This window comes from Glycine max, chromosome 20, assembly GCF_000004515.6.
Source record: "Glycine max cultivar Williams 82 chromosome 20, Glycine_max_v4.0, whole genome shotgun sequence".
Taxonomy (NCBI): Eukaryota; Viridiplantae; Streptophyta; class Magnoliopsida; order Fabales; family Fabaceae; genus Glycine; species Glycine max.
The window spans coordinates 33,694,703-33,706,673 of record NC_038256.2 but is presented as its reverse complement, the minus strand read 5'-3'; the positions used below and the strand labels follow the sequence as shown (position 1 = coordinate 33,706,673).

General features: G+C 34.7%; 1 protein-coding gene across 1 annotated transcript; it reads right to left on the bottom strand.

Annotated features, from left to right (window-relative positions):
• Positions 1-8,133: 8,133 nt before the first annotated feature.
• On the bottom strand, positions 8,134-11,623 carry LOC100802059 (WAT1-related protein At1g09380). Its single transcript, XM_003555740.5, has 7 exons — positions 11,308-11,623; positions 10,012-10,074; positions 9,713-9,829; positions 9,290-9,545; positions 9,029-9,187; positions 8,774-8,925; positions 8,134-8,597 (listed from the first exon to the last, which is right to left on the bottom strand). The coding sequence occupies exons 1-7, from the start codon at positions 11,481-11,483 to the stop codon at positions 8,393-8,395; spliced, it is 1,128 nt and encodes a 375-aa protein (XP_003555788.1). The 5' UTR covers positions 11,484-11,623; the 3' UTR covers positions 8,134-8,392.
• Positions 11,624-11,971: the final 348 nt, after the last annotated feature.

Genomic DNA, 11,971 nt, shown 5'->3' with positions numbered 1-11,971 from the left:
TGAAAAAACCAAAAAGGATAAAAAATAATCTACCATTCGAAAAAAAAGATCATAATATTTTATTATTTATCTTTCCTTGAAAACATAAATTATATTTTGTTATATTATTTTTTTATTTAGAAAAGGAAATCAAATTTTTATATTTTTCTAAAGAAAAAATATTTTATTTTTTAGTTTTTTTTGGGTCGACAAAGGATTTGCTCTCGCTCCTACGTATCTCAGGTGCAATGAGAAAATCAAACTTACTTAATTCTTTGTAAAAAAAGAGGTTGTGTGATGGGTTGATTTATTTTATTTTATTTTGAAAGGTTTTGGTTTTGTGGTAAACTTTGTGAAGTCAAGCAAATCGAAGACCCAACATGACATTCACAAAATTTACTCACTTTATTGAAACACTGTCAAGCAAGTCAGAGACCCAACATGGAGTGTATAGAGCATAAGCGTGTACCGAAGAATACTAATGATGATTTGCAAAAATAAACAAATAATTGACATAGTGATAGGAAAGCAAATAAATAGAACGTGATATAATAGAAGTGGGGAGTACACTTAGTAATTAAGGATGTGGGATTGAAACGCGGAAAAAATAAGAGGAATAACCAAGTATTTACAATATATTACTTAAACTAAATAACAAGACAATGATAAAAATAATATCACATGGAAGAATAAACAATATAGACAATAAAGAAATACAACAAAATAAAGAGTTATTCCTAATATGTATAATTATTTTTTAAAAAAAGTCAAAGGATTGACTTAGATTATTTAGTCAACACTGATGGAGTGCTGACATGGCGGACCTAGTCATCATCCTAAGTGGCATGGGTGCACATATAAACAAAGAGGTGTAACCATCAATCTTTTTTTATTTTGGACTTCACAAAAGAAATGGGCTAGCCCAAAATGAAAGGGTGCATGCATGTAAAAAAGAGGTGTAAATAGTTGTTTGCATTTTATTTCAGACTTCACAAAAATGGGCTAGGCCCAAAACCAAAAAGGATGCATGTATTAAAAAGAAGGTGTAAACAACAATTGTTGTTGTTGTTTCTTTTTTACGTTTTTTGTTTTTTTGTTTTTCTTTTTTTTAGGGTTGGGTTGGAATCAGGTCAGGGCGACCCAGCCCAACTCGCAATTACGCAACAAGGTTGAAAAACCCTAGTTGCATCACGTAGAAAACAGCACACCCAAAGTGGAAACCACTAGCGTGCTGCCTGTGACGCCACTAGTGCAAGGTCTTGCGGCGTGAGGCCACCATGGGGGTAGCGGCCTGACGGCGGTGGTGGCACAAAGGTGCAAAAAAGAAAAAAAGAAGAGAAAAAAATGAATGTGAAAAGGGGACCTAACGCCACCAGCGAAGGGTCCAAGGGCGAATGGTGACGGCAACGCTCCTACACTACCATGGAATAACGATAAAATAGTGGGAGCGAGGAGAGAAGCACTATGGTCTCACCAGAGTTGGCAAAAGACAATAAAAAAAACAAAAACGCTTCCAAGAAGCATTTGCACAACTCAACAAAATAAAGGGATGAGAAAAAAAAAACAACAGACCGTGTAGGCCTTGTTGACGACCATGGTGGAGTCACCACAGAGGGTGGCCTGATGGTTCGAAACCATGGTGGAGTCACCACAAAGGGTGGCCTGATGGTTCGAAAAAAAAAGTGAAAGAAGAAGAGGAGGAGGAAGAGATAGAAAAAAGAAAACAAAGAGAAGAGGAGGAAACGTGAGAGTGAGGAATGAGGGATTACCTGATGTTCCCTGATCATTTCCCAAACCTTCCGTTTTTTTTTTGGCTTTTATCTTGTGCTATTTTCTGTCCTAATGGATTCTCTTTGAGAGCCCAATAGACCTCAAAATGTATTATTATTATTATTGTTATTGTTTTTCTTATTATTATTTTTTCTCTTTTACGTTTTCTTCTTCTTTTTTTCTACTCTTCTTTTTTCTTCTTCCCTTTTCATTTCATTTTTTCTTAAAAAATAATAAATCAAACCTTTAATTATTTGTTTCCTTTTACTCTTTTATGAATCTTTCTTTCAATTTGCTTCGAATTAGCCACATTGATTTTATCTATCTTGTCTTGTTTCCTTGTATTGAATCAATTTGATTTTATTGTTTTTAATTAAAACCAAAATGTCTTGTGTTTAGTGTTTTTTTCTTTGTTCATTCATTTTCCAATTTAACCAAAACCAAAATTTGCAAGATCATCTTAATCATTCACTTTTAGAACTTGATTTTATTTAACTTGCAGCACAAAACAGACTTTGTATAAATAATTAAAAAAAAAGAGACAAAGAAAAAAGCATTTAGGCTCATGAGTCCTTTTGGCACAACCTAATTCTGAGTTGTGTTCAATCTAATCAGTCTCAATAAGAATGATAAAAATATACATTGATAATATCTTCAAAATTCCATAAAATTAAACAAAAAAATATCAAAAATGAAAAACAAAATGGATCAGGACATTTCTACATAGTTCAATCCCCTATTCTGAGCCCTGCTCACTACCCTACACCTTGGTGCAACCACCTGTTTCACTGAACTACCTTCCTTGGGTCAGCTACCTGCTTGTGCTACAAGGACTCCTAGCCACATGTGATAGTAATGGCACTAGCTGCCACTGCCATAAGAAGATAATTTAAAATAATTACAATTGAAATAAAAACTATTTCCAAGCCTCTATAAATAGGAGAGGAAACCCAGCAAGAAAAACAAAACAAAACTCTAAAGAGATCAGATACTCACTTCAAATACAAACAAAATTAAAGATAAGAAAAAGAGGAACCTGAGTGGCATCGAAGAGATCACAAGGAGAAAACCAAAAATCACAAAGGGACACAAACACAGGTAAGCATCATCTCCCCCCTGCTTCTTTGGCTTGGCCATGACCATGTTGTTAATGTCTTGTATAATCTTGTTGTGTGCACCATTTGTACAAAACCACATAACTGAAACAACAAATAGAGGCAATAAATTGACTTCAACATTAGTCTGGGATAATCAACACTCATCCAATGCTTAACCTTGAAAGAATGAGCAATACTACCTACACCAGGAATCAAAGCAAATGAAAAGGCAACAATGGCCAAACTCAAATTAATTGCATTAAACATTGACTCCCTGAAATGAACACACATCTCACAATTGAAAACCTTGCAAATAAAAAACCCTAATGCTCAACAGAGCATCATAGGGAAATAAAACTATAAGAAGAAGACAAGGAAAGAATATAAAGAATGAAAATTTACCACATCATCATGCACAGTCGCACTTCGCCATGCTCAATTGGTGAAGCGATTTCCAATGACCTCTGTCTTCTCATTACGGAACCACTCTTATCCCTGCTTCTTCTCTCTTGTTCGACCCAAGTAGCAACAGAGTCGTTGACGCCGCCTCGCACCGCCACAACGACTCTCATCCCATTCCCTATCTCACACATCTCCCTTGACCAGAACGATCCTCGCCACCACTACGTTGTGATGGTTCAACTTTTTCCTCCCTCACTTATGCCCCATCACGCCACCATGGTGAGCCGTCGTGATGGCGTTTCCATTATACGTCTCTCCCCCCTTTCTAATACCTTGCATGGCCCTTATTGACGAAATCCATAACAGAAACAAACACTCGCTACCATCGCATCGTGCCGCAACGACATGACTTTTCGCTCTTCGCCATAGTCGCTCTTAGCCTCTACCAGATAGAGAGTTGCTTCAATGTTTGTGATATTTAGGTTTAGCCTTTAGGTTTTAGATTATCTTGGGTAGTTCCTTGTTTTATTCTCGTGCATTTGATTGTTTTGCAATGGGTCTAGCCTAATTGATTTTTTGCCCCAAGTCCAATTCGTGCGAAATCCATAAAAGAAACAAATAATCACTAATTACAACCTATATATTGATAATAATGCTTTAAAAAGGATTGTAATATAATCTTAAATAAAAGGTAATAAATATGTAAATGATCATCTTTTTTTACGTGTAAATAATTAATCATTCATTAAACAATCATTTAATATTAGAGTAATTCAATTTCAAGGATTAATTTTTATTTTGATGATGATGATCAATTTCAATTTCTATAATTAGAGTATTTAAATTAAAAAAATATTTTCTTTAATTAAAAGGGGATAATTATATGTGACATCTCTTTGTTTCTTAAAATCTTCGAGGACACAAACTATGACAACTTGATGCGCTCAAAATTATTTCTCAATTAATATGTGTTATCATAACTTTCTGAACACATATATTCCATAAAAAATAATAATAATAATTTAGAACTATTAAAAGATACTGGTCATTTGGATGTATCCTTATAATCCTTAAAGCTCTGAGCCACATGTTGTGACAATTTGATTCTTGATTTTTCCTTCTAAAATATACATGTTGAAACCATATTAACTTGCTTAAGGAAATGATTTTGGTGTGACACTTATGTCAAGTCTACTTTTAAGACATATGAGTTGTGACAACTCAAAAATCCTAAAATAACAACTATAAAATAACTATGCACATATCACAATCAAAAAATGCATAGTCTTTGATTCTCCATTATACTTGGAGATACGTAGGACCAGAGAATTATCCATGTCGAGCCATATAAAATAAAACACAAAATTTATCAAAATTAAAAATAAAATAAAAATAATTGGATGAATAAATTCATAGTCTTTGTTATAATTAATTCTTAGTTGTGTTTAAGGTGAGATAAATATTTTAAAAGTTATTTGTTTAACTAATTGAAGGTAACCGTTTTTTTAAAAATGGATGTCGTAAGGTGCTAACACCTTCCTTGCGCATAATGAACTCCCGAACCAAAATATGATTTTCAAAGACTATTTTTCGTTTAAAGGTTTCCTAATGTTTTCCTAGTAAAAATATTGGTGGCGACTCCTTAACTTTTCACAAAATTATCGTTTTGAGTTCTCGTCGTCCCATCACGACCCTAGTTGTGACACCTTCCTATTGAAGAAGGTTGTATTTCGATCACTGTGCTTAAGCTACAATGCTTTCACATTAGCTCTTCTAGCTTTAACAGATCATCCAACTCCTTCACCATTGATCTCGACTCCAAAAGGATGGTCTTGGATTGGGGCTTGTGTTGCAGGTCATCCAACTTTTTCCTAAGGGCCTTGATTAGTTTTTGGATTTGGCCAAAATTTGCATCTCCCATCATTTCCAAATTGGATCCCACTCTCTTGATATTTTTCATAGTATTACCACCCAAAACCCGTGAGCCTATGATGATGGCCTAGCATTCCTCTATCTTTTGCAACCAAGTTTACTCAAAGTGATAAAGCTTTTGCCTCTTTCTCTTCTTCCCTTTTGGCTTTAGACTAGCAAGACAATCCAACATAATGTGATTGTGGTCAAACTTATATTTAGGAAGAGTAGAGACCACATAATGAGGCCAAATATCTTTCCATTTGTCATTCATCACTACCCGATCCTACTTTTCTTGAGTATTGTAGGGGTCTTTTATCATATTTGACCAAGTGAGACAGAACCCAACTTGACAAATATCAGTAAGACCACAATTAGATAAACCAACATAAAAGGTTCTCATCGAAGTCAAGTTTGGAGCATCTCCCCTCACCATCTCCTTCGTTAATCTAACTTGGTTGAAATCCCTCAAACAAACCCAAGGGTAGTCATCTAGAGGCTTCAATCTCCTCAAAAGGTCCTAGGACAAGGGTTTTCTATCCTGATCAAGGAAGCCATAAAAACCTGTGAGAATTACCTGAAAAAACTGATATTTACACACATATTTCGCTGAGATGTGATTCAGAGAGAAGGATAGATGTCCACCTTAAGCAAATCTTTCCAGAGAAGGATCAGAGCACTTGCTTTAGCCTTTCCACATCCCTTACAGTCCACACCGAAATAATGCTTCAAATACCCTAAATTCCTCAGAAAATTATACTCCCTACCTTCTTCTTTGTCTCCATTAACATTACATTGAGACCCTCTTGAATAACGAGCTTTCGAAAAGCTCGAACTATCTATGGGTTTCTAAGCCCATGATAGTTCCAACCTAGGGCCCTCATTGTGCCTAGTGGGACTGGGCCTTAGTCCTTACTGGTCTTGCTTGGTGAATTTTTTTTGTTAAGGTGTTCATCCTCCACCTCCATCGAGTCACCTTTCGCCACCATCTCCATACTCCTCTTGCCTCCACGGGAGTGTCGTGGTAGTTCAATTATTATGGTATTACTCCTAGCCACCCTTTTCCAAACTCGAACCTATTTGTGCTTAGGGGAATTAGTAGTGACCACACCCTTTATCTCTGGTCTCTCCACAAAGTCTTTCTTTCCTTCCTCTGTCTCATTATTCATATTAGGGTTTTCCCCTAATCCTTTTCCCCTACCTCTTTTTTTCCCTAAACTTGGTAAAACTTTTGGTTCCATATCCCCTTTTACTTGTCCCATCATGTCCCCTTTCTTCCCTTCACTTAAGAGGTTAGGCTCCTTTATAAGTGTCATAAGAGAAAAGTTCTCCAAAGAAATTCCAACATTCATCATGGACGACTCTATTTCTAGTGTAGGGTGGGTCCCATAGTCATTGGTTTGTGAGACACCATCAATAGACCCTGCCTTGGTAGGTGACAATTTGTCACTAATTGGTTCCCCATGTTTAGTGCAATTTCCCACAAAAGACCTCATTGGAAATAACTGATACAACGTTTGGGTTTAGGGGGGGGGGGGCTTAGGTCAGGGCTAAAAGGATAATTATCATAATCCTCATCGTCCACTTCCACCCCTGGCTCCTCACATTCTTTCAGCACATGATCCATCCTCCCACAAGCATAACAAAAATTACTCAATCTATCATATTTCACTCTTAGCCTCCTTGGCTTCTTGCCTCCCAACTTCAGTTGCAACCCCTTTCGCAAGGGCTTAGAAATATCAATCATGACCTTGATGCAAATGAACAGTCCAAGCCAACTTTCCTCTCTACCGTCCCACTCTACAAACTCTCCTAATGCACCTTCTATCATGGTTGCTACTTTTTGTGTTCTAAACCCAATTGGAACATTATACCCCCTAATCCAAAAAAGGGACTGACTTAGATCCACCTCCTCCCTGGTTTCATTTCTTTCCGCACCACCAACCTTTTGTCAAAGTTCCAAGGTCCCCCTATAGAATCCTCTCCTTATCTCCTTCTTTCGGGAACCTGAAAGGTTCTTCCCTACATCTCTAATCTCAATCCCCCATTTCACCCTTCACGTATATGCCATTGTTGTTTTGAAAGCTTTCACATTGAAACCATTTGTGGTAGTCATCTTTCTCGCTAACCAAGCCTCCCCATTCCCCTCTATTTCTCCTTGGCATTCGTCTTCTGTGATGGAAATAATGATATCGCCTTCTCCATCATGGGTAGCTGGTCTCTTTCCCTGATCCATAGAGAGAAAAGACAAAAAGTCTTAGTTGAAAAAAACCTTAGCAGAGTAGGAGAGAGAAAAAATCATATTAATCAATATAAGCATGTTATACTTAGGGGAAATGAAGATAATTGAAAAATTAAAATTAACTTATGTTTTCTCTAGTATGTTTTTTTTTAATATAAGGTTTTTCTAGTTTTAGCACTATGGACCAAAATTGAATTTTTATACGTGTAGGAACTAGAATTTACAATTTTCTAGTATAGGACCTAATGTTTTAAATAAAGGTAATTATTTAATCATTTTTTAAATATTTTTAACATATAAATCATATGAATGTAAGTGCAATGAGATTAATATTGATTCTTCCCTCTCACACACACATAAACTAAAAGGAATTGATCTAGTAAAAGAGATTAGTCATTTATAATACAGTAAACCAAGGTTTGGATCTTTCTTGAAAGGATGTTTGCATTTAGTATTAAATAATGTCTTGAATAAAAGATTGTCTACAAAAGGATATACCTCTAAAGAACTATCAAACTTCTTTGTTGGGAGTTGCTCAAGATGAAAATAAAAACATTTTTCCCATAACATGACTGTATGGTTATTTTAGATTTTAAAATAGATTTAGAGTTACGTTTATAATTTATAGTTCTTGCTTTTTTAACAAGCATTCGAATCAAAAGGGAAACTTGAAACAGCGATGCTATTTGTTTACTAAAAAAAAAAAAGAAATTGACATGATAAGACTATGAATTAATATCAGAAAAGTAATGGTTATGCACGAGTGATGGAATTCATATCGTTTAGTAACATCTAACAATCTTTTCTCAACTTGAGAATGACAATATTCTTATTGCCAGATAGGGGTAATAAATTAAAATGTGTAGGAGCAATTTTCAATCTAGGCTTTCAAATGTGACACAAGATTACAAAATGCACTAGACGTTAGAAACGTCTTGTCTTCATGCACTTGATCTGCATTGAATCCTCTGCATGTCACTTCCTCTTCCCTTTAATTAGCATCATGATGGTTACCATTACCGTTGGAAGGATCATAGGGTTGCAATTCCAGGTCTTTCACCTCATCCTTCTCGCTTTCCTTTATTGCCTCCATGACTGTGCCTTCAACTTCAACCATGTCTATCTTATTCATCTCTTTGTTCTTTCCCCACAAAACAAAATATAGCCCCAACACTATCAGCAGAGACCCAATGGCACTGAACCAATCCAAAATTTTCCATCAAGAACAAACCAAATTGAAAAAAACCATAATGTACAACTTTTATTTATCATCAGGCACAAAAATGAAATCAACAAGCTAGCATTGAGTCATATATCGATGGGTGGGTGATTATTGATTATTGAGTAAAGTCCATATCATATAATTTCTTACGTTCCAACGTATAATTGCTCGTGAAGCAAAGCCCAGCTAGCAACAGCAATGATGACAAGCAGCAAAGGGGAGAACACAGACACATAAAGGGGACCTTTCCTCTCTATGGTCCATGACATTAGCACATACGCTAGCCCAGTAGAAATAGTCCCCTGAAACCAACATTATAGAATGCAATATAATTATGACTACTATAATTAAATAAATGAACCAATTCATCATTGTGTTGTAACTACTATATATATGTAAATATACCGCATAAAGTGCAGAGGTGAGTCTTATAGTACTGTGGAGTGACCAAGCTGAGACATTGTGTTCAGCAGACAAGGCAATGGCCACACACTGAATGCTTGCCATCAAACACATGTAGAAAGTGCTAGTGTAAGGAGCTGGATAGCTCTTGCTCATGTTTGCCTGAACAAACCAAAACAAGTATATATATTAATTTAAGGAACCCTTTTTTTCAAGTATAGTAACTAATTAATTAATAATATCACTTGGAATCATTATGCTTACTTGAACTATGAACCATACTGCCCAAAGAAGAGCACTAACAATTACAGCAACAGGGCCTAGAATCAAGTTTGTTCCACCACCAGAAGAAGAGGATTCTCTTTGCATTTTTTCTGCATATCTCCAGTGAATCTCTGACTCACCTAGACCAAGGACTTCTCCATGGTAAAATGATAAAAGCACCGCTCCACCCACACTAAGGACTGTTCCTAAGGCCTTCGCTACCCCTGCCCTAGTCTTGATTCTCAAATTCTCTTGTCTGCACATAAATAAAACATAATGTAAGTGGTTCTACTATGCTTTCTTTTTTCTTTTTCGTGTGATCATTATCTAGTTCTATCTTGAAGCCTTCTGCAAAGTAATATTATCAGTGAACATGAATAACGAAAATACTGGGGTAGTCTTGTTTGTTTGTTCGCTACTCACCTAGAGAGGACTGCAAGAACAAAAGTGAATGCTGGGAGCAAGTTGTTTAGTGCACATGCAATTGTAGCGGTTGAATATTTAAGCCCCAAAAAGTATAGAATCTGATTTCCTGTTACTCTGCATTCAATTTCAAATTAATAATTAATTGGAATTAGCGGAACAAAATATCAATAAAGAAAATAAGACATATTATTTTTCTAAAAATATTTGCAAACAAACAGTTTGGTGATTGAACATTGAAGTGTTATAATGCAACTTTGAACAAATTAAAAGGGTAGCAGCAACCAGATTAAACTTACCCTGTTAAGGAAGATAGTAATATCTGGAGCGCAATGTGCTTTGTCATTCGGGGAGCCGTATTCCTATTGAAAGTAAACCAAAAAAAATGTCTTTTAATAAATAAATTGTAAATCATGATGCAAACACTGATCAGGGTTTTCTCCCCAGTTCACCTTCCTATTTATTAACTTTATGCTAAGGAGCAAAAAAAGAACTGGCAATTTTCACCAAACTTTTTTACTCGTCCATGTAGAAGCTAGACAATATATATAACTACAACTATATGCACTGAGCAGAGTCTTTATAACGAGTAAATCATGTTTGAACACTGTAATTATAATTAATCAGAAGCTCGAAACGTGTAAAAATAATAATAAAGTCCGTTAGAATTAGAATTTAATTATAATTTGTCATGTGTAAAATTGTTTATTTTTGTAACGATTATTTTCAAAATTACATGGACATAATTAATTAATTATCAACTTATCATCCCAGAAGTAGAACTCTGGATCGATGTTGTGTTGATAGAGGACGAGAAGTTGGATGCAGAATCTGAGATGGGAGAAATAGCCTTAGGCCTAAATGGTTCAAGAACTATAAGGTTCCTTGAACATAGGGTGTATGAGCTGTAGAGTGACGTAAAGCACGAGAAGTAGTTATTTTGTTATGGTGTTGAGTTTTTCTGTTATTTTCAGCACATGTTTCTCTGTTATAATGAGGAAAGTGTGAATCATACAAGGATGCTTGGTTGTACTAAAAATCATTTCCTTTGTATAAATTGTACCTTAATAATTATAAGTTAGCTAAAACTTGATAAACTCTAAGATAATAGCTGAAAAAAAAATCAAAATGTATAAGTAATTGATTGAATTAAAAGTATTTGATAAAATTAATTATTAAGTTAACTGATAAATATAAAATAATATATTTAGTTATTTGAGATAAAAAAAAAAGATTTTAAGTAAATTAATGAAGATAAAGAATAACAAAAAAAATAGTAGTTTATAATTTTCATAAACAAGTTAAAGAAACTTATCAAAATAAATTAGAAACAACTTCATTTACTAAACAATTTTTTTTGTCAAACTAGCTTATAAATTTATAAACTAGTCAAGTAGTTTATAAGCTAATAGAGTGACTTATCAAACACAAAGAGTTAAGAGTTAGTAAGAAATTAAAAATTGCATTATTTTTTTTTGAAGAAAAGAATTGCATTATTATTGATGGTGCACGTGTATGAAATAAAACCCGACTACAAAATAACATAAGCATATTCATAAAATGTGGATATATGTGAGATATAAGTGTATTATTACCGTTCAAACCAAAAAGCGAAGGGAGCAAGGGAAATAGTTGCAAAAATTTGGCGATAAGCAACAAGTACAAGAGGTTGCATGCCAGATTGTATTGCAAGCTTTGAGGTAATATTCATCCCTGCATAGCCCAATTGTACAATAATCATGGCCAAGAGTGGAATAATACTACTCGCCATTAATTCTCTCTTCTAAGTAATTTAAGGTTCTTCTTCACTGCTCTGCCTTGGGAATTTGGAGAGAGCTTTCAAGAGAGATTGTTTTAGAGAATGGGTCTTGATCGACAAAGAATGAGAAATTAAATGTGGGAGAGAAGTGTCTCTATGTACAAATATATATAAGAAACTGCAACAAGAAGTATGGGAAGCCGTGAATGAAATGAGTATAAGAAAAGTGTGGCAAGTGTTCCAAATATAAAAGTAAAACAAGAAAAAGAAACGTAGACAGACAGTGCGTATATATATATGATCCCTTTTTTAGAAAAAAAAAAACAAATTTAGGTAATATCTTATGGCCAACACTGACACATTCTCAAAAAATGTCTTTATACACGTCAAATGATTTTTTGAAATCTGTGAAAAAAATTGTCTGAAAAAATTATTTTCCAACCAAAGCTTTCAGGATTGAATAAATATGTCGATGGTTAAAAATGAAATTTAAAATTAAG